This window comes from Camelus dromedarius, chromosome 4 (assembly GCF_036321535.1).
Source record: "Camelus dromedarius isolate mCamDro1 chromosome 4, mCamDro1.pat, whole genome shotgun sequence".
NCBI classification, from domain to species: domain Eukaryota; kingdom Metazoa; phylum Chordata; class Mammalia; order Artiodactyla; family Camelidae; genus Camelus; species Camelus dromedarius.
The window spans coordinates 17,330,086-17,352,683 of NC_087439.1; the positions used below are offsets into that span (position 1 = coordinate 17,330,086).

The following is a 22,598-nucleotide window of genomic DNA, read 5'->3' on the forward strand; positions in this document are numbered from 1 at the left end:
TGTAAATAAGCTCATTGTGTTATTTTTTTTAGATTCCACATGTAAGGGATATCATACGATATTTTTCTTTCTCCTTCCAGTTTACTATGATAATCTCTAAGTCCGTCTATGTTGCTGCACATGACATTATCTCTTTCTTTTTTGTGGCTGAGTAGTATTCCACTGTGTGTGTGTGTGTGTGTGTGTGTGTGTGTGTGTCTTTATTCAGTCGTCTATTGATGGATCTTTAGGTTGCTTCCATGTCTTGGCTATTGTAAATGGTGGGGAGACAGGGATAAATTAGGAGTTTGGGATTAGCAGATTAGATCAGATTAGATAAACAACCAGTTTCTACTGTACAGCACAGGGATATTCAGTATCTCGCACTAACCTCTAATGAAAAAGAATACGGAGAAGAATACATACTTGTGTGTGTATAACTGAATCACCAAGCTGTATACCAGAGACTAACACAACATTGTAAATTGGCTATACTTCAGTTAAAAAAAAAAAAAAAGAGTATGGGTCTCTGGGAGGAACTGGAGGCTCTTTCTTGTACCCTCTTTGTCCTTAAGCCCTTTTCTTTCACTCGGCACCTTGCTTTCAGTCCTGGCTGGAGGAGGGGGTGCACACCTGAGGGTGTTCGCCTCAGGCTCAGAGTGTCCTGCCCCTGAAGCAGGTCCCTCATCTTACCTGGGGGCCTTGGATCCTCCCTTTCTCAGCTCTTTGCATCAGAACTGTTTGGGTAGAGCTCACAGCCACCCTGAAGAACAGCCCACCTGTCTCATGCCTGCCTGGCAGCACCGCTGTCTTCCAGGACCAGCTGTTGGGCAATAGCTGAACATCTTCCTGCCTCTGAGCCACTGTGCTTGCTCTTCCCTCCACCTGTGCATCTTCCCTCCAGAGAGGTCACTCCCTTCTCCCCGTCAGTTCCCTTCATTCTCATTCGTTGTGACACTTCAACTACCTGTCATCATATATTCATTGTGTGTGTGTATCATTTCTCTCCCCCACTTAGAATGTATGCCCCCAGAGAGCAGGGAGTCTTGTCTCTTCTGTTCCCCCACTGCACCTCAGGGCCTTAGCACATGCCTGGCACATAGTGGGAGCCATGAGTGAATAGCACCAGTGCCTCCCCTAATCCCAACTCTGTGTGGTACAGTTACAGCTAAGGCTAATTTGAAAATCACAGTAATACAGTAATGTTTTTGGTGAGACAGGAAATAAGAGATTCCCTCTGGACTCGTCCAGGCTGCTCTAACTAGCTATTATGTGTGATCCTGCCATGGGAGCTATTGTTTATCCTGGAAAGCAGCTAGTCTGTGTTGATATGTGGCTTGTGGAAGGGCTCCTTGCTACATGCATGACCTCGGGCAAGTCACTGATGTTTTAAAAGCCAGCCTCCTCTTTTGTAAGAGAGAGGATATCATATAACATATGTCATAGGCTTGCTGTAAGGATTACGTGTGTGACAAAGCTTATCGAAGCCCTCAGATTAGTGAATTACATGATGTTGATGTTGAGTTATTGCTCACCCTGGCCCGCACGTACCTGCAGTTGGTACCACCGGCCAGAATCATCCCTTTAGACATGACACTGTTTATTCATTTGAATGCATGGCCTCAGGAACCTGTTTATGTAGCTGTTCTTCAGGGTTACGGGGGGTGGGGCCTGACTAGACAGGAGAGGAAATGAGCTGTGCTCTGGAGGAAGGCAGGCCTGCCCCCCCCCCCCCCCCGCCAAAGAGACAGGCAAGGCTTGTCCGCCAGAATCAGCCTGGGCTGCAGAGACAACACCATCACGGGGCCCCACCCCGGCCAGGTCGGGACCTGCTGCTCTGGGCTCCAGGGAGATGCTGTTCGGCTCTTCCCTGGGCCCCTTTCTGAAGGTGTTAGCTCCACAGAGTGACTTTGGCCTCTTAGAAACAGGCCATGTGATTGTCACTGTCTTGTTTGAAAGATAAAGCTTTCCTTTGTGGGCTTGGAATAAGCTGGGTGCGGCCAAGCTCGCTTTGTCTCTGAAGTGGGTGCTGTTGGGGGGACTGTTTCCGGTGTGAGTGGTGAGCTCGGGCACTGGGCTGCAGCTGCCCTTTCCCAACAGGGAAGATGCCCTGGAGTCAGTGGGGACTTTGGGTGAAAATGGACTTGATCTTTTATTTTTTTAACAGCTTTATGTATGGTTCCTGTGCAGTAAATGACACATATTTCAGATGTACAATTTGATGAATTTTGATAGATGTATCTACCCATGAAACTACCACCACAGTCAAGATAGCTAACATTTCCATCACTCCCCAAGAGGTGCAATTTTTGAATTCCCAATTTATCCCTTCCCAACTTCTTTACCCTCTGGTAACCATAAGTTTGTTCTCTATGTCCATGAGTCTGTTTCTGTGTTGTAGGTAAGTTAATTTGTCTCTTTCTTTTTAGATTCCACATATAAGCAATATCACATGATATTTTTCTTTCTCTTTCTGGCGTACTTCACTTAGACGGACAATCTCCAGGTCCATCCATGTTGCTGCACATGGCATTATTTATTTTTTATGGCTGAGTAGTATTCCACTGTGTATGCGTATACCACATCTTCTTTATCCAGTCATCTGTTGATGGACATTTGGATTGTTTCCATGTCTTGATTATTGTAAATAGTGATGCTGTGAATACTGGAGTATGTGTGTCTTTTCAAATTATATTTTCCTCTGGATATATGCCCAGGAATGGGATTGCTGGATCATATGGTAAGTCTATTTTATAGTTTTTTAAGGAGCCTCCATACTGTCCTCCATAGTGGCTGCACACCAGTTTACATTCCCACCAACAGTGTAGGAGGGTTCCTTTTTCTCCATACCCTGTCCAGCATTTATCATTTGTGGACTTTTTAATGATGGCCATTCTGACTGAGGTGATATCTCATTGTAGTTTTGATTTGCATTTCTCTAACAATTAGTGGTGTTGAGCATCTTTTCATGTGCTTGTTGGCCGTCTGTCTTATTCTTTGGAGAAATGTCTGTTTAGGTCTTCTGCCCGTTTTTTGATTGAGTTGCTTGTTTTTTGTTGTTGTTGTTGTTATTAAGCTGTATGAGCTATTTGTGTATTTTGGAAATTAGTCCCTTGTCGGTCACATCATTTGCAAATGTTTTCTCCGATTCTGTAGGTTGTCTTTTTGCTTTGTTGATGGTATGCTTCCTTTTAGAGCCTGAGTCCTTTTCTGGGCAAAGGGCTGTTACTGGATTCCTATTCCATGCAGCTGGCTAAATGTCAGGAAAATTGAGAGAACAGCCCAAGAACTCCATTCTGGATGTTTCCAGATTCCAGAGAGCATTTAATATTATCCACCGACTTAGGTAGGATCCTTTTTCAGATTCTGCTGCCTAGAAGTTTCTTGAAATACTAAGGACACTCCCACAGCGCCCCAAGAATAGCATTCCCTTCTAGGTACAAGTTTGAGTCAAAGCTTAAATTCATACCCCTAACCCAGAAGGGCATGACAGTGATACTGAAATTCTGAGCTGTTCTTTGACTGGATAGTGATGGTTCCCTCCCTCTGTGACCTGGTCCAGCTGCCTACGACACCTGCAGGGTGAAGGGTGCCTTTGTGAGTTTAGGTGCAGGTGAGTTGTCCACCACCATGTGGCTTTAAGAACTCAGATGAGATACAGCAGTGAGAGTCAATGACTGAGATGCTTCGGGGTAGGGGGACGTCAGTGTACCTGTGGCCAGTATCCTTGAGTTCTGAGGGTAGAATACACTGTACTGGATGCCTTTTTAAGCAGTATTTAATGCCTTTGCAATGGTCAGAGTAACGTGAATGTTGATAAAAAAAAAATTCAGAGCATTGGAACGTGAAGCTGTCGAAAACCTGGGACTTTTCCTGGTTCGGCCTCGGATTCATTTTCAACCCCAGCAGGCACTTGAGTCACTCTTTCAAAACTGTTCAACACAAGAGAAAAGATACTGTCCATAAAACACACTGGTGCAGAGGATCCCAAGCCCAACTTTGCGTCCTTGCAAATAAAGAATACAAAATAAAATACTTGGTAGTCCCCAAACCCAGATAAATTTTTTTAATTGAAGTATAGTCAGTTTACAATGTTGTATTAATTTCTGGTGTATAGCATCATGTTTCAGTCATACATGTACATACATATATTCCTTTTCATACTCTTTTTCATTATAAGCTATTATAAGGTATTGAATATAGTTCCCTGTGCTATACAGTAAGACCTTGTTGTTTATCTATTTTATGTACAGTAATTAGTATCTGCAAATCCTTTACTCCCAATTTATCCCTTCCCGTCCTCTCTCTACCTGGGTAACCATAACTATGTCTGTGAGTCTATATCTGTTTTGTAAATAAGTTCATTTATGTCCCTTTTTTTTTTTCCAGTCCCAGATAAATTTCTCTGTGGTCCTTTATTTAAATGCAGATAGATATGAGAGATATATGTGTGCTCATTTTAAAATACTGGATTATAGAGCTTTTAAAACTCATCTTTATTGTATTTCCTCATCTATTAGATATTTTAAGCAGCCATACATTTTTTCTTTTTCATCCAACCATTCAATAAACATTTATTGAGCTCCTGATGTCAGTAGCTTGTGGAAATAAAGAGATGACAGGACATACCTGCTCTCTGCCCTCCCTGGGTTTCCAATCTAGTGATGATTCCATCCTATGAATAAATGGCCATCATGTAATATAACCTTTTTGTTGGGTATTTGGGTGGTATCCACTTCTTATCTATAATAACACTCTTCTCTTTTATAACTAACACTGCTTCAAATGTCCTTGCACATAATGAATGGACTGGATTTTGGTCATTACTCTAACTGTAATATCTTTCTATGGAAAGGTCATTTTAAAATTAATTTTAAAACTTGTAACTGATGAAACCTGACATTCCTGGCAGTCAGTGGGAATGAGAGGTTGGGGTTAATTCTTTTTTCATTAGCACCTTCCTTTCTCATTAACGCCCTGTCTATGTCAGTTTCTCTGAAACAGCAAGCGAATCTGCTCTGTGGTTCTGTTGCTCGAGCTCTGCCTCTCGGGGTGGCCGAGATAGAGAGGGATCTGCATTAGGAGGAAGCGAAGATGAAAATGATTTCTGGCAGTTCCGATGAAGTCCTTGCTCATCTCACAGTTGGTTCTGTGCCAGTGAATCGTGGCGCCTGCACCTTAAACGTAGTTCTGGGTTGTGGCTGCTCCCAGAATCCTTGACATGTGGGTTCTGCAAGTTCCGACTGAGTGACTCAAGAGTGGAGCCTGGTACCTCTGACTCCACAGCTGAGCCTGAGGGACAGCAGGCTTTGGGAGCATGTCCCAGGGGAGCGTGGTGGGGGGCCAGCATTGCCCCCAAGCACAGCCTTTCTTGATAAATCCCCAGATATTGATTGACTTGATGATCTGGGCAATCAGGTTTTACCACCCAATTTCCTGGGTTTAGCTGAGAAACCTATAAAAACTGATAGACCTTTTCCCACCAGCAGGACCCCCTTTCTACTGAGATCTTGTCTCCTTGGACTCCAGCTATGGGAGAAAGTATAGCTGGCAGTGATCTCTCCTTGGCTATCCTGCTCAAGGATGTGGCAGCATCTTCCAGACCCTTCTTATCCTTAATGTCATGGCTTTCCAGAAATGAAAAATCACAGAAGCTGCCAGAGCACCTGTTTTGAGAGTCTGTCGATCTCTCCTTTGATCAGAAAACTCCTGGTGTGGTAGAAACCAAAGCTTACTTTCCCCAGAGGGAGCATTTTAAATGTTTTTGACTACTTTGATCTCATCTTCATCATGTACAGTAAGTTATAGGAACGCAGAATTGCAATTGTCATGTTGGGATTAAATTTTTATTGCTGAGGCTTTGAAGCACAGACAAAAATTTAAAAGCCCGTTAGTAACTGGAAATTGTAATCCTGCTGAGGATGCATTTTACTGTATAATAACTGTAAAACAGTGATAAATACGAAAATATTATACTAGAATTTGGAGGAATTTATTCACCCTCATTCCTTTATTAAACTGTATAGAAATTATTCTTGAATGTTCAGTCTTACCAAATATAATGGGTTCTCTTTAGACTAAAACACATACAAAAATATTCTGGTATTAGTTTAAAATTGCAATAAAACTTTTAACAGTTCTTGCAGGTTTAACTGTAAAATACAAATGTGAGAGACAATTTCATCACCTAGAAAGATATAGTTTGTCTAGCCTTATTTGTGGGAAGACTGTAGTTGATTTATTTGTTGGTTTGTTCATTCATTCACTTACTCCCTTACATAACACACACTTAGTGATGACTGCAGTATGCCAAGCTCTGTACCAGCCTGTTGGTAAGGATACAAAGAGAGGCTGGGGATCATCTTTGTCTTTGTGTGTTTTATTGACTCAGTATCTTTTATCTTGTGTTGAAATGCCTTAAAATAGTGACTCAGATAACTGCCTGAGTTGAAAATGAACTTTTTTCTTTTCAGATTGGGAGAGAAAAGATGCCTACCCAGGTAAAGGCCAAGGTGTTTGATAGCCTTGTATTCCATTTTCATTTTAAGGGAGAAGATAAAGACAAGTTCTTCATTATGTTTAGTGTTGGAGTTGCTCGCAGAACAGTGGCATCCACGAGTCTTGAGGGTGGTTGGGATACGATTTCACAAAACCTTTTGGCTTCTGCCTTGTGTTTAATCTGAGTGTGTTCAGAAGGAGCAGGTCAGAGGTGTTTGCTGGCTAGCACGCCCATAATGGTCCTTAGGAGGAAGCGTAGCATGGTGGATAAGAGCCATCGTGTCTGGAGCCAGGTTATCTGGGTTTGGATGTGGATCTGTAGTCACGTGGGGCAAGTTGCTTAACCTGTCTGTGCTGTGGTTTACTCATGTGCTAAATGGAGATGGGAATGACAACACAATTCTCACGTTGGCAGGATCACATGCATTAATCCATGTAAAGTGCTCAGGATAATAGCTGATGCATAGGGCTCAGTAAATGGAGTGGTGATGGTAGTGGAGGAGGAGCAGCAGCAGCAGCATAGTGGTAACAGTAGTAACAATATTAACAGTAGTAATAGTAGTAACAGTAGTAACAGCAGCAGCAGCTGTAGCGATAGTAGCCATAGCAACAGCAGCGGTGTTAGTGTTGGGGCAGTCGTGATGGTGAACATCCACATCCTTCTCATCGTGAATTCCTTTATTCACCCCATGTCACAGAGTCACAAAAGGTCAGCCTCTGGTAGGTGGGGTCAACAAGAGAGAGTAGGTCACATTTGTTGATGGACTGTATTTTAAGAATCGAGGAAAGGGGTCTTTTTAATGCTGATGTCACAACTTTGCGGTCTGCCTAGGGTGTGCGCCATCAGTGACTGTCACCAGTAACTATGGGTTAGGGGACTCTGTCCAGTAGCCCTGTTACCTTTTAAGGAAAAGGCAAAACGTTACCCGCCCTTGAGAGACCATCAGCACGGGCTCGGCTTCTGCCAGCCCCCGCCCTCCCTCACTGGACTCCCTGTCATATTTGTAGCCGTGCTGCCCTTCCCTCTGTGTGTGAAAGTCTCCCATAAAGCAAGTTCAGTGACTGGTTGCTCACACTTCCTTGTCTCTCCCCTAACCCCTCTGTCAAAAGTCTCTCTTGATATCTCCACAAGGGACACTGGCAGTGTCTGGAGATGGAGACATTTCTGGTCGTCATAGGTGGGGATGGCTACTGTCAGTGGCTAGTGCGCGCACGCACGCACGCACGCACACAGCAAAGAATTATCTGGCCCAAAGTGTCAAGTGTGTTGAAGCTAAGAGACCCTGACTTAACCGGAGGGTCAGGGCCTCTGTGTCTGGCTAACTACAATTGCTGATAATAGTTAAATGCTATTTTTACACGTGGACTCCCTGGCTGGTGATACAGGCTCTGGGCAAGGAGGCTGGAGATGGGGGAGGTGGATGTCATTTATCTGAGGAGTGGCTTCTTTACAGAGAATACAGCTGCCTCTGAGTGGCACCATTGCCGCCTGTCAGCGTGACCAGCCTCTGGCAATCTTCGGAGCTCTGGAGAAGCAGTCAGTGCTTTCAATTCAGCGTGAGAGCAGAGCTGGTGGCTGACTCCCGCCGTCCGTGCCAGCTAATGACGTGTCAGGGAAAGGCTGTGAGTCATGCAGCCCCTGGAGGGGAGTCATCTCGTGACCCTTTGGATAAAGTGTTAAAGCTCTGCATCATCACTCAGGGAGAGATTTCTTTAGAAAGGATAAGAGCATTTTCCAGAGGCTTAATTTTTTATTTATATACGTAACAGGCAGTTATGTAGTACTTATGTGCGAGGTGGGGTTCAAAACGTCTTCTAAATCTTAATGTATTAAGACCCCGCAACAACCCGAAAGAGGTAGGCTTATTCTTTTCACCCTTTGACAGATGAGGATGCAGGAATGGAGAGAGAAGGCTCAAACCTAGGAAGCTTGGCTCCAGAGCCTAAGCCCTTAACCACTGCGCTATGGATGAAAGTTGCTGAATCCATGTTTGGTTTCTTTCTTCTACCCTGGCTCTGGACTTCTGACTGGTCACAACGAGGCATCAGGGAATTAGGCAGTCCTGACACAAGTCGCCATTCCTACTTTTATCTCTGTACCCATGATCATATTACTTCCTGTCTGTGAATCTCAGTTTTCCCATCTGTAAAATGAAGTCATACCTACCTCCTGGAGAATGTGGAGGTAAATGGAATTCCTTATATATGTGCATGGCATGTAACAGGCCTTCAGGAACTCTTCGTTGTAACCATATTTTTAGCCTGTTGCTCTAATGTCATGGCCAGCTTGTCTTACTGCCTGTAAGTAAGGTACACGCTGAAGAACAGAAAATAAGCCTGGTCAGATATTTTTTAAAATGTGCGAAGGCGCAGACTACTACAGATCTCAGCGTCGTGAAGAAGTCTGATGTTTGGTGTTGGGGAAATGGTGAGGAGATTGAGATTATGCCAAACACATGGAACCAGACTTTCAGGATAAGGATATGGGTTCTGTTTCTGTTGGTAGTTTTTGTCCGCTCCAGTGGTGCTGTCTGTAAACCCATAAGGACACAAATGTCTATGTCAATTACATGTCTTTGTTTCCGTTCTGGTGAGTTTCTCTCTTGAGCTGGCAAAATAGGAAGCCTGGGTGCCTGTTGGCCAAGGTTCACTGCCTGTGCTCTGAAGTTGGTGGATTGATCCAGTGTGTGTTTCTTTCTGGGCGGGATCAGAGCACCTGCTCAGAGCACAATTGCTCTGTTCCCAGCAGAACCGAAGGTGGCAACTTCCCATTTGTCTCAGTTCCCAACTTCTCTGCATTCTGGTACCCACACTGTGACCTACTCCCCTGGCCCACTCCCAGTTCATAAGTGAGTCTGGCTTCTTTCCACATAGGTGGCTATCCTGTTGGCCTTCTATCTTTCTCACGTGCACAAGTTGGACTATCTTTCTTTGAAGAGTTTCCAGGGGAGAGGGGGCCAAATTAATCTCTCCTGGTGTGTGTGGAATACCTTGTGTACAAACTTAGTAAATACTCGTGTAGGCATGAGGATAATGTGTCTGTAATTTATCCAGAGAGAAGTGTACTTCTCTGTAACCCACAGCCAGATACGTAAGAAAGGAAATCACCACGAGAGAATAGCCCGAGCCTCTAGACCTATGCCCGGCACATAGCAGTTGTTCAATAAATATTTCTCGACTGAATGAATCTGTCATTAAGTGTATTCCAAAATCTCAATATAGTTAAACTCTAAGTTATCCAGCATGCCTAGATTCTGAAACTGTAGCTTCTATTAAGTATTCCCAACAGAAATAAAGACTTCGCAAAAAATCGGAACATACTAGAGTATACAGCACTAAAAATACCAATGAACTTGGTCAGAAGTTACTTCAGGCTTTGCTGTACTTTGGGCTTGTCATTTTGTGTGTCAGTAACCACCACGTGGACAGGAGGAAGAACTTGATCCAGTGCTTTGGTAGGATGCTGAAAGAATTTTCTCTCTCAGCCGAGTAGCCAGAAATAATTTTGTCACTTACTGTGAAACATGTATTGCAGAACAGACTGATGTGTTTCATACCCTCTGGACCACTCGAACGTGGCCTCTGTCATCTTTAACATGTGGTGTGTTAGGCCAGGTCTTCACATGATGCTTTTTGACTGTGCCAAGTCCTGTTCTTCATGTTGGAGATAGAAGTACAGAGCGAGCGGGCGGGCGTGGGCGAGCATTCACCAGACAAATATGCAGGGGCCAAAGAATTTTTGAACTATGTACATTTTCTTTTACAGATTTGAAGAAAACTCTTGCTGTGCTGTTGGATAACATTTTGCAGCGCATTGGCAAGTTAGAGTCAAAGGTGGACAACCTCGTAATCAATGGCACCGGAACCAACTTGACCAACTCCACCACAGCTGTTCCCAGCTTGGTAGCACTTGAGAAAATTAATGTGGCAGGTAAGAATCGCAATTCTATGCCCTGATGTGGAGTCAAAGCCTGCTTTTAGCTGGGAGGAGAATATAGGAGCACAGTGGTTCTTACTGGTATAAGATAATCCCCTAAATGCGGTCGGGCCCCTGTGAAGCTAATTTTAAATTTATTTTTGAATAATATGATAAAATGCTTTTATGGTCTTGTCATGATGTGTGATATCTGGTGGTTTCTGTGACATATTTCACATAATGAGCTCCTGAAATTACTTTTAATGAGAAGATTCCTAGCAGGGGTGAAGGAAATGCAGAGGTGATCTGGGAAGCTCATGCCATGTAGGGTCCCTTCCCCGGCCCCATTTTCATCGATTTCACAAGTCCGTTTCACATAATAGATTCTCTCTTCCCGGCTGTTAAAGAACCACCACCATTGCAGAAAGTGCCTCCTTTGTGTATCTGGGGAAAGAGAAATTCTGGAAATGACACTTGGGCAATTAGTGGTCCCTGCCTGATCATGGTCACTCAGGGACACCACCATGCAGTTCCCACTGGGCTGCCTTTTGTCTGGCCCCTTCTGGAGTCTTGGATGAAAGAAGAGAAATGAATTTAAAAACAAAACCCAAATCACACATTGTGTGTATTGTCCACAGTTCACATTGGAACCCCCCATCCCCCGTCACGCTGTCTTGGCGTTGGCCTCTGGACCTTTGTGGTTGAGCCAGGATGCACCCTTGTTAGGATGACCACTGTCATTTCCTGGGGACCTGGGATAAAGTGAAGAGCTGAGGATTAGGACTAGGTGGTTTGGGTGAATGGCTGTGAATGCATTGTCTATCCTCCTGGTGGGGTGGTATCCAGACTCTAGTTAATGGATAAAATGAGTAGCTGGATTACTTTTGAAAATTTAAAACTCTACTTTCGTATACGTTTAGGCTTCTTTCTCCCTCTTTCTCACAGGAGATTCATAGACTTAAGTGGGAGAGAGATTCATTTCCATTCCTACCTCCCAGCGTCAAAACATTTAATTGTTTCACGTTAAGCAAGCTGGTTGTATTACCTTTCTTCTGTGTTCTTTGCCCTTTAGCAAGTTTTAAATTGCAAAATAGATTTCTAATAATCCAAAGTATCCCACCAAACAAAGGTATTAAAAATAACTTTTAATTACAACACAGAGGTGTCTCCTTGGCCATAAATCCAGTCTTCACTGCAGTTTCCCACAGCTTCTGTAATTAGACAAGAAAGCCTCCCACTGTGTTGAGCTGCTTATTAATAAATGGAGCCCAGGCCTCTCCAGTCTGCACTCCGCCACCCCTGTTCCTGGTAGGGAGTGCTGCTGAAAAGGTCCTATCTGGTTGCATGGCAGTTCTGCGTGATCGTACTTCCGGTGTTGGGGAGGGGCGCTCTGCCTCTAACAGTGCTGCCTCCCACTGCCTCTGTCCTGTTGGGCCTGTGTCAACATGCCTGCTGTCCTGCTCTTCCTTGAGAAGGGATCTCACTGCTCTGCCTGTGCCGTTGGCGTGCCGGGCTCGCAGGGAGACTTCCCTGCCAGGGCTGCAAGTCCCAGGGAACAAATTTTGAGTAGAGCTCCAGGAATGAAATGGGTGGGAAGTGGTGGCTACTTCTGCAAGTGGAATCCCAGCCCTGTGTATTGAACTGGGTCACTTGTTAACACATCTCTCTGAGCACATTCTCCAAGTCATTGGCTCTGAGTGGGGCTCCTTTAGAAGTATGTGCCATTGGTACTGTATTTCTAATATTTACAGAACCAGAGTATTTTGTTTTTGTTTTTGTTTTTCCCTTTTTGGGAAAAGGGAGCGCATATAGTATATGCCTTGGATAATTAGCATCATTCTTACTCGTTTGCATCTTTCATGTGTGTCACACTCCATACCTTCGAGATTCTTACTAGCCAACCAGCAAGATAATACACATGCATAAAGTAATATAAACTGTGGTCATCCTAAGCAGAGGGTGACTGTGGAAGGCTTCTGACAGTCAGAGGTGAACATGGAAGTTGGGTAGGATGGAGGCGATTGATAGAGATACAGATGAGAAACGGAGTGTGACCCAGAAAAAAAAAAAAAGTTGGAAAGAAAGAGAGGAAACTATCAACTAGCAACCATCCAGTAAATCCCAGTGCATTTCCCTTGACCCTTGAAGGCATGTGATTTCATTTAATCTTCTCAACATCTCAGAGAACTAGGTGGTTTTATGAGTGTAAGTATTTGGAGAGGGGGACCTTCGGTACTGGAATCCCCTGAGGTCAGCTGAAGACCCGCTAGTACCTTGTAAAGGAGAGATGGCGTTGCTCCTTCTTTCTTGCTTCCATTTGTACGTCATCCCAAATGGGTGAGTCTAGAAAAAAATGTGCTACCATTTTCTTAGGAGGTTCCTAGAGAGCTGACAGTCTCTGGAATATTTAATACTCTGTCTGATAAGAAAGTTCTTTACATCTAAGGGTCTGTTCCTTTGGCTGACCTGTATATTAAAAAGCAAACAAGCAAACAACAAAACCAGTCCCTCTGTGCGTGTGTGTGCACATTCATCCCCTTGCCAGACACTGTTGGCCGCAGTGAACACAGACATGATATGAAGAATATGGGCATCCTCCTTCATTTCCCCCAGAGGTTGGAGGGTCCTTTATATCTTGTGAAATAACCAATGTATATTTTTTATTTGCCATGTCTGCAGATGAGGGTGCCAGAAAGAAGGACAGGCACTTAAGTCCCTGGTCCTAGCTCACTGTCAAGCTGTCACTGCTTTTTTGCCTTTTCCCTGATCCGGGGCTGTGCTGGTCATCCTCACACCCCTCTTGTAGCAGGAGTAGCTCTTGAGTTGTGAGAGAGCTTGTTTTTACAAAGTTCCAATCCTAGTCGAGTGGGATTTTTCTTTTTCCCTTTCTGCATTAAGACATGTGGTAATTGCCCAGAAATGTTCTCCCTGGTGTGTCTTTACTGCTTGCTCTGCTGTCGTATGCTTAGTGATGCTTCTGGTTGCTTATTGTTGTGTCTTATTGCTCGCTGATGTATCTTCCAGTTGGCTATAAACTGCATCTAAATTGGGTACTGTGGCAGTTGAAGAAGAATTCCCTGAATTTATTTTCTTTTGGGGATGTGTGTGTGTGCGTTTGTGTGTATGTCCCCTTTCCTTTCTCCCTTAGCTGTGTTCTATGTGGCTTTTATCCAAAATGGCTTTCCTTTCCAAATTTATTCCTGTTGGGCTTTTTTATTATGTGGAAATGAATGTTCCCCTAGAGAAATTTACGTGGAAATGAACTTTATTGAAATCAAGAATCAGTATTGAACTGCATTTTTTGAGGCCTGTTGATCTTATGGAAGAGGAAGGGGAATCAAAAAAATGAAGAAACAGGTTGGGGGAAAAAAAAAAACAAAACACCTTTCAACCAATCATGATTTCTTCAGGTTTAATCCCTGAAAGAACTTCAGTGCGCCTTTGTCAAAATCATCTTCTTTCGGAATGATGCTTTAGTATTTTAGAAAGACCAATTCTGCTTTTCTCCGGATTTGTGATCTTAAGTTATGAAGCAGAGTGAACAGGATTGGATCTGTCACTCTTGACCGTGTACTGATGTGGACGAAAGGTAGAGAGTCCAGGTGTGCAACAGTGAACATCCTTGCCTCCTGAGGACTGAGAGTGTCCGCCTTTATCCTCGTTTTGCCCACAGTGTCTCGGGTAAAGCCTCGTTGTTGAAGGTAGTCAGTAAATGCTGTCCACTTGGACTGGATCTTGCTGGAGGGGAGAGCATTTGTTTCACGTCTGCAGGGAGTGCCTCCTCATAGCTCCTCCTCTGCATTTATACGTGTAGGGATTTGCTTGGAAGTGTGACTTGGTATCTCCTTGCCCTTTCTCAGACCCCAGAAGACACCACGGAAGAAATATGACCCTGTTTTTGTCTCTCGTGGCTCATCTTCCTATGGATGACTTGATGCTGTAGAGCCTTTACAGAGTGATGGTTACAACTCTAGATTGTAATCGTTTGTGGGGATGGGGACATTGCCTAGCTCTCTGTGGTGGGGGAGGGGAGGGAGGAGCGTGGGCACATGTGAGTGCATGCGCTCGGGCATATATTTATTTAAACTCTCAAGAATATATTGTTGTTCAACATCAGCTGAATAACTGGCCAGCTTTCACTAAGAGGCAGAACATGATGATAGGGTCTCCTGTGTTGTGATTGCTTACAATTGCCAGGTGACTTGGGAAACACAGTCACAAAAACAAAAATGCAGGCACCCTGTTGAGAGGATGTTTTCTGAGACTGAGTCCAAATTGAACGTCAGACAGCCTTGCATTTTCCAAACGTCAGTCTCAACGTGCGACGGATTCTTGTATTTGGGGTTGACGTGCAGTGTGTTTGAACTTGGATGTTGTTCGCAACCGAAGAACCATACTTGTTATTCCTAGCATTTTAAAGTTGAAAATGAAAAATGTCCCTGCTGAGTTGCAGGGCCTCCGTTTGGAAGTGCAGTTTCCCTCCCTTTGTGCTGCTAATGGACCTTGAAATTAAGTTGCACCTGCACTGTTTCCTTGTTTGTGTTATCCGAGGTGTTGGCACTGCACCTAAAGTGTCCCAGCCCCGTCCAGGCAGGGGCTCAGCAGGTGACTTTCCCAGGGTCAGCTGTTGGTCTGTCAGTGGCACCCCAGTGCTGCTGAAAGACAGGAGAGAGATGAAGGAGAAGGGTGCTTTCTTATTAACTTGAGCAAGAAACAAATGTGTTCCTCCTATCTGTCTGCTTGTGCCTTTGTTTCAGTGTTTGCAGGGGCAGCAATATGTGTTTGGCTGCTTGTCAGAAGCAGTCCCTTTGGTATCTTCACAGAAAATGTGTGTCATTGTTGATGTGGCTTTGACTTATGTGTAGTCAATGGTGTTTTGATTTGTATCATGATGGAGGAGGAGGAGGAGGAAGAAAATACAGTTCAGGAGGCATGGTGCTGACCTGTGAGCCTGGGTATTAACAGCACTGATTCCCAACGGCCTGCAGTTTTTGCCTTGCAGGCCACACTTGGCAACATCTGGAGAGATTTTTGGTTATCACAACTGAGGAGGAGCTTTTGGCATCTAGTAGAGAGAGGCCAGGGATGCCACTGAACATCCTGCAGTGCACAGGCTGGCCCCCATGGCAGAGAAGTACCTACCCCTGAATGTCAATTGTGCGGTGGTTCAGAAACCCTGATCTATAAGGTCGTGTAGGAAACTGATTTTCCCTCTCATGATCAGTGCGGAAAGATGCCTGAGACTTTGAAGTTTCCTGGTTGGCCAGCTGAGACCTTCAGTCGCCTACCCACTTTCTAGCCAGAATGTTTGCAACCCCCTCCCTCCTCCGCCCCCAGCCCTCACTACTTTTAACTTTGCAACTGGTGTTTGAAAACTTGCAGAGATTTTTATAAACTCCCCGAAGACTATTTCGGGATTCTGACCTTAAGAAACCTCTTTCCTGGACCCAAACCAGTAAATTTTTGGCAATCTGCATTTTACCCCTGCTTAAATAGAAGGTAATTATTTCTTTTCATGAAAGAGCCACTAATTCAGAATAATGATAGCAAAGTAGTCAGAGACAGTGGAGTTAAATTACCAGAATGTTTTAAAAGAAATTTCATTTTATTAATTTTAAGTGGAATATATAATTATCAAGATATGAGGGAGTAAATTAAATAAGTTAAGGAAAACAAGAGAGGTCCCCAAAGATGGACTTCACAACATGAAATCCCCTCCAGGGCTTATCTAGGACAACCTAGAAGGAGATGAGACAGAAAAGGTAGGTTGGGGGAACCTGTGAAGAGTTTTCAGTGTACAACCAGGGAGTTTCTGTTTTGTCCTGTAACAGTGACAGCTGATGAGGGTTTAAAGCAGGAGGGTGATTAGATGAGATCTGTATTTTCAGAGAAAACTGAAACATGCTGGATGCTTGTGAAGGGGGTCATATGGAAGCTGGGCGAGAGTTTAGTTAACTTGTGCAGAAGAACTGAAAGACATATGCATGAAGCCAGGGAGAAGGGGAGGGTTTGAGATCCAAGTCAGGTGGAGCTGACATGATGGGGTTGCTGGTGGACCAGGGAGGCAGGCGAGGGAGGAGCCATCATAATGATTCCCAAGGATGGAACCTAAGGATGACTGGATGATGCATTTACTGAGGGAAAGAGCCAGCAAGGACCGGATTTTGGAAAGATAGTAGCCACATGTTAATGTGGATCTAGGGAGTGTCAGTGGCTTTGCTGCAGGCTATTTGTTGAGGAACATCAGTTTAAAGAGAGTTCAAACATTGGTGCTCAGGAGATGGAGGACAATGGAAGGCAGTGCTTGTAGAGCCAGGCTGCCCAGGTTCAAATCCCGGCTCCACCACTTCGTACCTGTGTGACCTCGGCGTGTTTCTTCATCTTTCAATGCCTGAGCTTCTTCATCTGTAAAATTGGGGAGGTAATAGTAGTGTCCATTTCATGTGGATTGTTTATGGGGATTAAGTAAGTTAAGTGATCTCTGTAGAAACATGGCTGGTGCCAAGTCAGCACTACATGAGCGTGTGTTAATTACAGTTTAAAGGCTCCACATTTAGAATGTTGATATAAGAATGGAAACTGTACTGACTAGTTATTATTAATATTTATGTGTAACGTAATATTGACTATTAATCTCACGACTGATAGTGAAACTAATATTTGTACAGTGCTTGAGAGATGAGAAAGTATTTTCATACATGTTTATTACATCATTTGAGTGCTTTAAACTTGAAGTTCCCAAATTGACCTTTTTGTCAGTACATAGACACCTTTATTATCAATACTTGGAGGCTTAGCAGGAAATCCATGTATTTGTCAGTAATCTCTTGATTGCTAGAGGCAAAAAAAAACCTGAAACAGAAATGGAATTTGGGACCCACGTAATCAAGAGAGTTCAGAAGATGCACCTGAGCTGACGCTGCTGGATACAGACATGGGAACTGTCTTCAAGAACCTCAGCCATCCTGCCATCTGCATTGGCTTCATTCTTGAGTCATCATAGCCAGGTGGTGGCAGAAATGGCCCCAGGAGGCTCTAGGTTTCTGGCAGTGCTCTTTAAGAGTGTTCTCATTGGCTGGGCTTGCAGTGCATGCCTCTCTGTGATCCAGTGACAGTGCCCAGGGACATCCTGATTGGCCAGGCCTGGGTGACGTAGGTCACCCCAGAATTTCACGGTAGGGGAGGATCCCTGAAGAGATTCTGAACAAGCAGATAAAATAGGTGCAATGACCCAAGACCCTGGTCAAGTTACAGTTTGGATTTCCAGAGTCATCCTAAACCTGACTTAAACTTTCTTCCCCTGAGGGTTCAATGGGCAAAGCTTCTGGAATGTGACACTTTCTGTCCCCGTTTTATTTGATTTGATTTGATATTTTATTTTTTTTTATTGAAGTTTAGTTGATTTACATTGTTGTGTTTAGTTTCTGGTGTACAGCATAGTGACTCATATATATATATATATATATATTTATGTATATGTATGGATAGTCTTTTTCATATTTTTTCATTATAGGTTATTAGAAGATGTTGAATATAGTTCCCTGTGCTATACATTATACAGTAGAACCTTATTGTTCTGTTTTATGTATAGTAGCGTTTATCTGCTAATCCCAAACTCTTAATTCATCCCTCCCCCACCTTTCCCTTTTGGTAGCCATAAGATTGTTTTCTATGTCTGTGAGTCTTTCTGTCTTGTAAGTAAGTTCATTTGTGTCATTTTTTCGATTCCACACATAAGCGATACCATTTTAAACGCTGCCACGCCTGCGTGTGCCCCAGCCCTGCTGGGAACGAGCCTGGCCCCCGCATGCTGTTCATGGACACCCTTATACATTGGCATGTTTTTGTCCTGAGTCTGGAATGCCCTCCATTTTTCTGGCTAACCTTTATGTATCATCTTTTTCAAGACTCGAGCACTGTCTCCCATAAGAAGCCTTTCCACACTTCACCTGTCTCGGCTGCCAGGCTCCAAGCTCTCTTGAAAGGCGTGGGCAAAATATCCTCCATTTTTCTTTTAAACCTAATATGCAGCTGGGAGCGTGGCAAACAGCAGGTTCTCAGTAAGTGGTTGTCCCACTGAATGCACGCCTCCCTCTCCTGGCCACACACTGGGTCAACTGCTGTCCTGAAACTTTGATCACGATAGCGGTGGTCACACCCTCAGTTCGGAATCACCGCACCTGTCACGCGCCAGCTTGGGGGGTTTCCTGAATATTGTAGCAATCCCTAAAAATCAACTGCTGTGTTACTCAGAAGAGAAATGCTTTTGCTTTACTACACTTTCTGGAAACTAACATTCTATAATAAGATAATTTACTCTCTAATTTCTTCATGGCTAATGATAAAAATGGATGTAGGATTAAAAAGAAAAAATTCTAACCAGCTACACTCTATTAGGGATTGTTCTGAATGAAGAGTTCTGGCCAAAAAGGCAGGGACCTCCCCACTCTTAATGTATTTGGACTCATGACTGATCCTGCAAGGAGCACATGACTTTTTTCATTTTAAAAAGTGAGAGTGTGTGTCCCTTGGCAGGGGTGGGGATGCCATTCCCCACCAGCCACTGGAGGAGAAACAGTGGAAGAACAGCAGCTCTCAGGGACAGGAATCGCCAGGCTGGCCTTGGGAACTCGTGGGGGCTTTACTGTTTGTTTTGTGGATCGGAGGTGGGACATGATGAAATTAGATGTGTTTGTTTCCATCAGAAGGCGACAGATCCCACTTGCTCTAATTTGCCTTAATGAGGTCTGTGTATACAGTGGTGCAATCAGCTTACTTATGGTATTGATTCAATAGACGTTCCGCAACGACCGCATCGCATATGCCTTCCTGCAGTGACTCCCTTGTCTTTTCCGCTTCATCCTCTACCTGCTTTCACTGACACGTTATTCCAGTAGAAGCATTCAAGAGCCAGAGATTTCAGGATTCAGAAACATTTTAGAATTAGAGCTGTTTTGGCGGAACCTGGGGAATGTAACTGACTCTGGTTTTTGAAAAGGTTTTTTAGGTTCAGAGGATTGTGGGGTTTGGAGGGATTTTCCTCTAAGCTGTGCTTTTGGCTTTGCATATCCCCAGCTTCTAAAATTAGGCTGCCTAAATGAAGATCAGTTGCTAGTTTTGTTTTCCTGTTCTCTATCTCAGAAGAAGGCTGAGCATGGAGCATATGTCGTGGAGGGGGGTCTGAAGCTCTGTGCTGAGCTTAGAAACAAAGGAAAGAGGGGTTCAGTTCCACACAGGAGTAAGAGGGGCTGGACTGCCTCACTGCTCGGACTACAGAAACATCATCCCACTGCAGTCTCGTTTTCTGTCCCTCCTTTGCTTTTGGACGTTCAGCAGCCTAAATGTCTATCAGCAGATGACTGGGTAAAGATACGGTGTATACATATGTATATACATACACAATGGAATACTGCTCAGTCATAAAAAGGAATAAAATAATGCATTTGCAGCAACATGGATGGACCTAGAGATGATCATACTAAGTGAAGTAAGTCAAAGACAAATATCATATGATGTCACTTACATGTGAAATCTAAAAAAATGAGACAAATGAACTTATTTACAAAGCAGAAACAGAGTCACAGACATAGAAAACATACTTATGATTAACCAAAGAGGAAGGGTGGGGGATATAAATCAGGAGTTTGAGATTAGCAGATACAGACTACTACACACAGAATAGTTAAACAGGGTCCTACTGTAGAGCCCAGGGAACTATATTCAGTAGCTTGTAATAACCTGTAATGAAAAAGAATATGTATGTGTATAACTGAATCACTATGCTGTGCGCCAGAAACTAACACCACGATGTAAATCAACTCTACTTGAATTAAAAAAAAAAAAAAAAACAACGGAGTCATTATGGAACCACAGTGCACACCAAGTGAAGGGCTTGTGCTCGTGTTTCTGCTGTTGGTGGGGTGGGGTGGGGGGTGCTGTGATTGAACGGCAGCCTTAGGATTCTGGTTCAGACACAGAGTCTGGACCCTGACCACCTGGGTTCAGACCCCAGCTCTGCCACCTCCTGGCCATGTATCCTTGGAGAAGCCCAGTCCATTCCCTCATCAATAAAATGGGATAATGTACCCGTGCTGTGGTTATTGTGAGGGCTGTGAGTGAATGTGTGGACAACAGTCATGGGTGGACGTGAAATAAGAGCTTAGGGAATTTGGGGCCACCGGGACATGTACTTAAGGATGTAGCTCAGGGTTTGATCCATGGGCCATGCGTGCAGCAGATGGTCAGTGCTTGGTCAGTGGGTAAGCTACCCAGTCCTGATGCTGTGTTTCGAGAGAAAAGTGGACCTGGGAGAAGGGATAGCTGGAAGCTGCTTGGTGGTCACAGGCTGGACCGTTGACAACAGACCATCTTCCATCTTGAGCAGAACTCTGACCCTTATTTACCTGCTGTTGGCATTCTGTTCACTATGTCTGAATCTCTGCTTCATTGTATGATGAAGATAATGGCGCCAGCATTCTCCCTACAAGGGTGAGGATGTGATGAGATAATGTGCATTGAGAACCTGACAGCATCCAGCGTCTTATCCCCACTTACCTACAGACTCTGCCCTTTGTAGTTAATACCTTGTTAGAAGGACGGAGCCCAAACCTAATACAGCAAACATATGACCAGCACTGCCCGGCTGGTGTCAGACAGTGGGAACGCAGCCGGATGAGAAGCTAGGGCTTCAGCTGGGGATGTAGGGCTCACCGTGCAGTGGAGGAGGAGGAACAGAGCGTATTGCTGATGCTCATGGTATCTCTTGACCTTCAGCCTAGAGCTTCTTTCACTGTAGTCCAGGAGGACCTGTTGGCTCTGCCTGAGAATGACCTTCAACTCTCTAGCCATCGGGGGAGAGGGATAGGAGTGAGCTACAGGGACTAGCACAGAGGGAACCCCCACTGTCACACAGTGGAAGTCATATGGCCCTTGTCGGAGCAAACTCAGTCTGGAGACTGGCCTGACCCCAGGCTGCACCTTCTCCCCCAAAGTGGGGCGGGGACTTCCTGTGCTGTAGAGCTCAGCTGTCAAGGGAAGGCAGTCATTAACCTGTCTAAACTTTATGCTAATAGCACTGTCTCAGTCATTGCTTTGATGAAGTATGGTTAATAGGAGCGACACAGGTTCTAACACGATGGATAGAAGAACAAAGTAAATATTGAAGATCTTATCTCAGGGTGTGGTTGGGTTAGGGCAAAGAGAAGACGACTAAAAGCTGCATCTGAAGGTGTCTGACATTCAGACCACTCATCTGAAGTTCCAGTGGTTTCTCTCCAGTGGCTCTCTTGATCTGAGTTCAGGGGAGGCAGATGGGTGTCCCCACAGGAGACAGTTCTGAGCTCTGTTCCCTCCTGACATTTCCGGCCCCTGTGAGACAGAGCAACACGGTGATGAAGAGAAACTGCCTTTCCTGTCCTTCCAGAGATGTGGGTACTGTGAGGATTAAGAAGGTAGCCGTTGGCCCCGGGCTGTGCCACGTAGGGAGGACCGCTGTCCACTGAAGGCAGAGGGCCGTTAGGAGCAGCTGAGCTGGCCAGGGAAGTCTGGGGTGAGGTTCTGCCCTTGGCTGCACATGCTGACCTGTCATCTGAGGGCACCAGAGGATTAATTTAGCCATGGTTTTCATGCCTCCCCGCTCCCAGTGACCAAAAGCAGCCATAATCTCTATCTTGGAGTTGATGTAATAATAGGGTAGTTTTCTCTAAAGAAAGACATTATACAGAACTTTACTTACATATTATAAAAAAAGGATACAATTTTACTGCTAAAAATTTGGAAATTACAGCTAAGCGAAAAGATGAAAATACAAAGCAGCAGTTTTTCTGTTACCCAGAGATTGATTTGCTTCTTTCCTACCAGATACTCTAAGCATATGCTCTGTGCCAGATGCTTTCAAGGCACTGGAGCTTGAGGGGTGAACAAAATCAAGGATCTTTCATGGAGATTACATTCCAGCGGTGAAGGCAGGTCATCGGCAAATACCCAAACATACGCTATGCCCGGTAGTGATAAGTGCTCTCAGAAACAGTCATGCAGGGAAGGGGGGCTGTTTTGGGTTGGATAGGTTGTCAGGGAAAGCCTCTCTGAAGAAGTGACACTGAACAGAGAGCTCAGTGGCTGAGGAAGGAAGCCAGGAGGCCACCTGGGAAGGTGTTCCATGCAGAACATCACTGACACATTCCTCCTGGGTATATTCAAGAAACAC

The 22,598-nt window shown here is 44.4% G+C and overlaps 1 protein-coding gene across 2 annotated transcripts in view; it reads left to right on the forward strand.

The window, feature by feature from the left end:
• Nucleotides 1–22,598, forward strand: part of MGAT5 (alpha-1,6-mannosylglycoprotein 6-beta-N-acetylglucosaminyltransferase) — a 338,394-nt gene that overhangs the window by 131,460 nt on the left and 184,336 nt on the right. For both annotated transcript variants that reach the window (XM_064484718.1, XM_031451304.2), the window contains exon 3: nucleotides 10,244–10,408. In XM_064484718.1, the coding sequence (XP_064340788.1) occupies nucleotides 10,244–10,408 (165 nt within the window). The remainder of the gene's footprint in view (nucleotides 1–10,243; nucleotides 10,409–22,598) is intronic.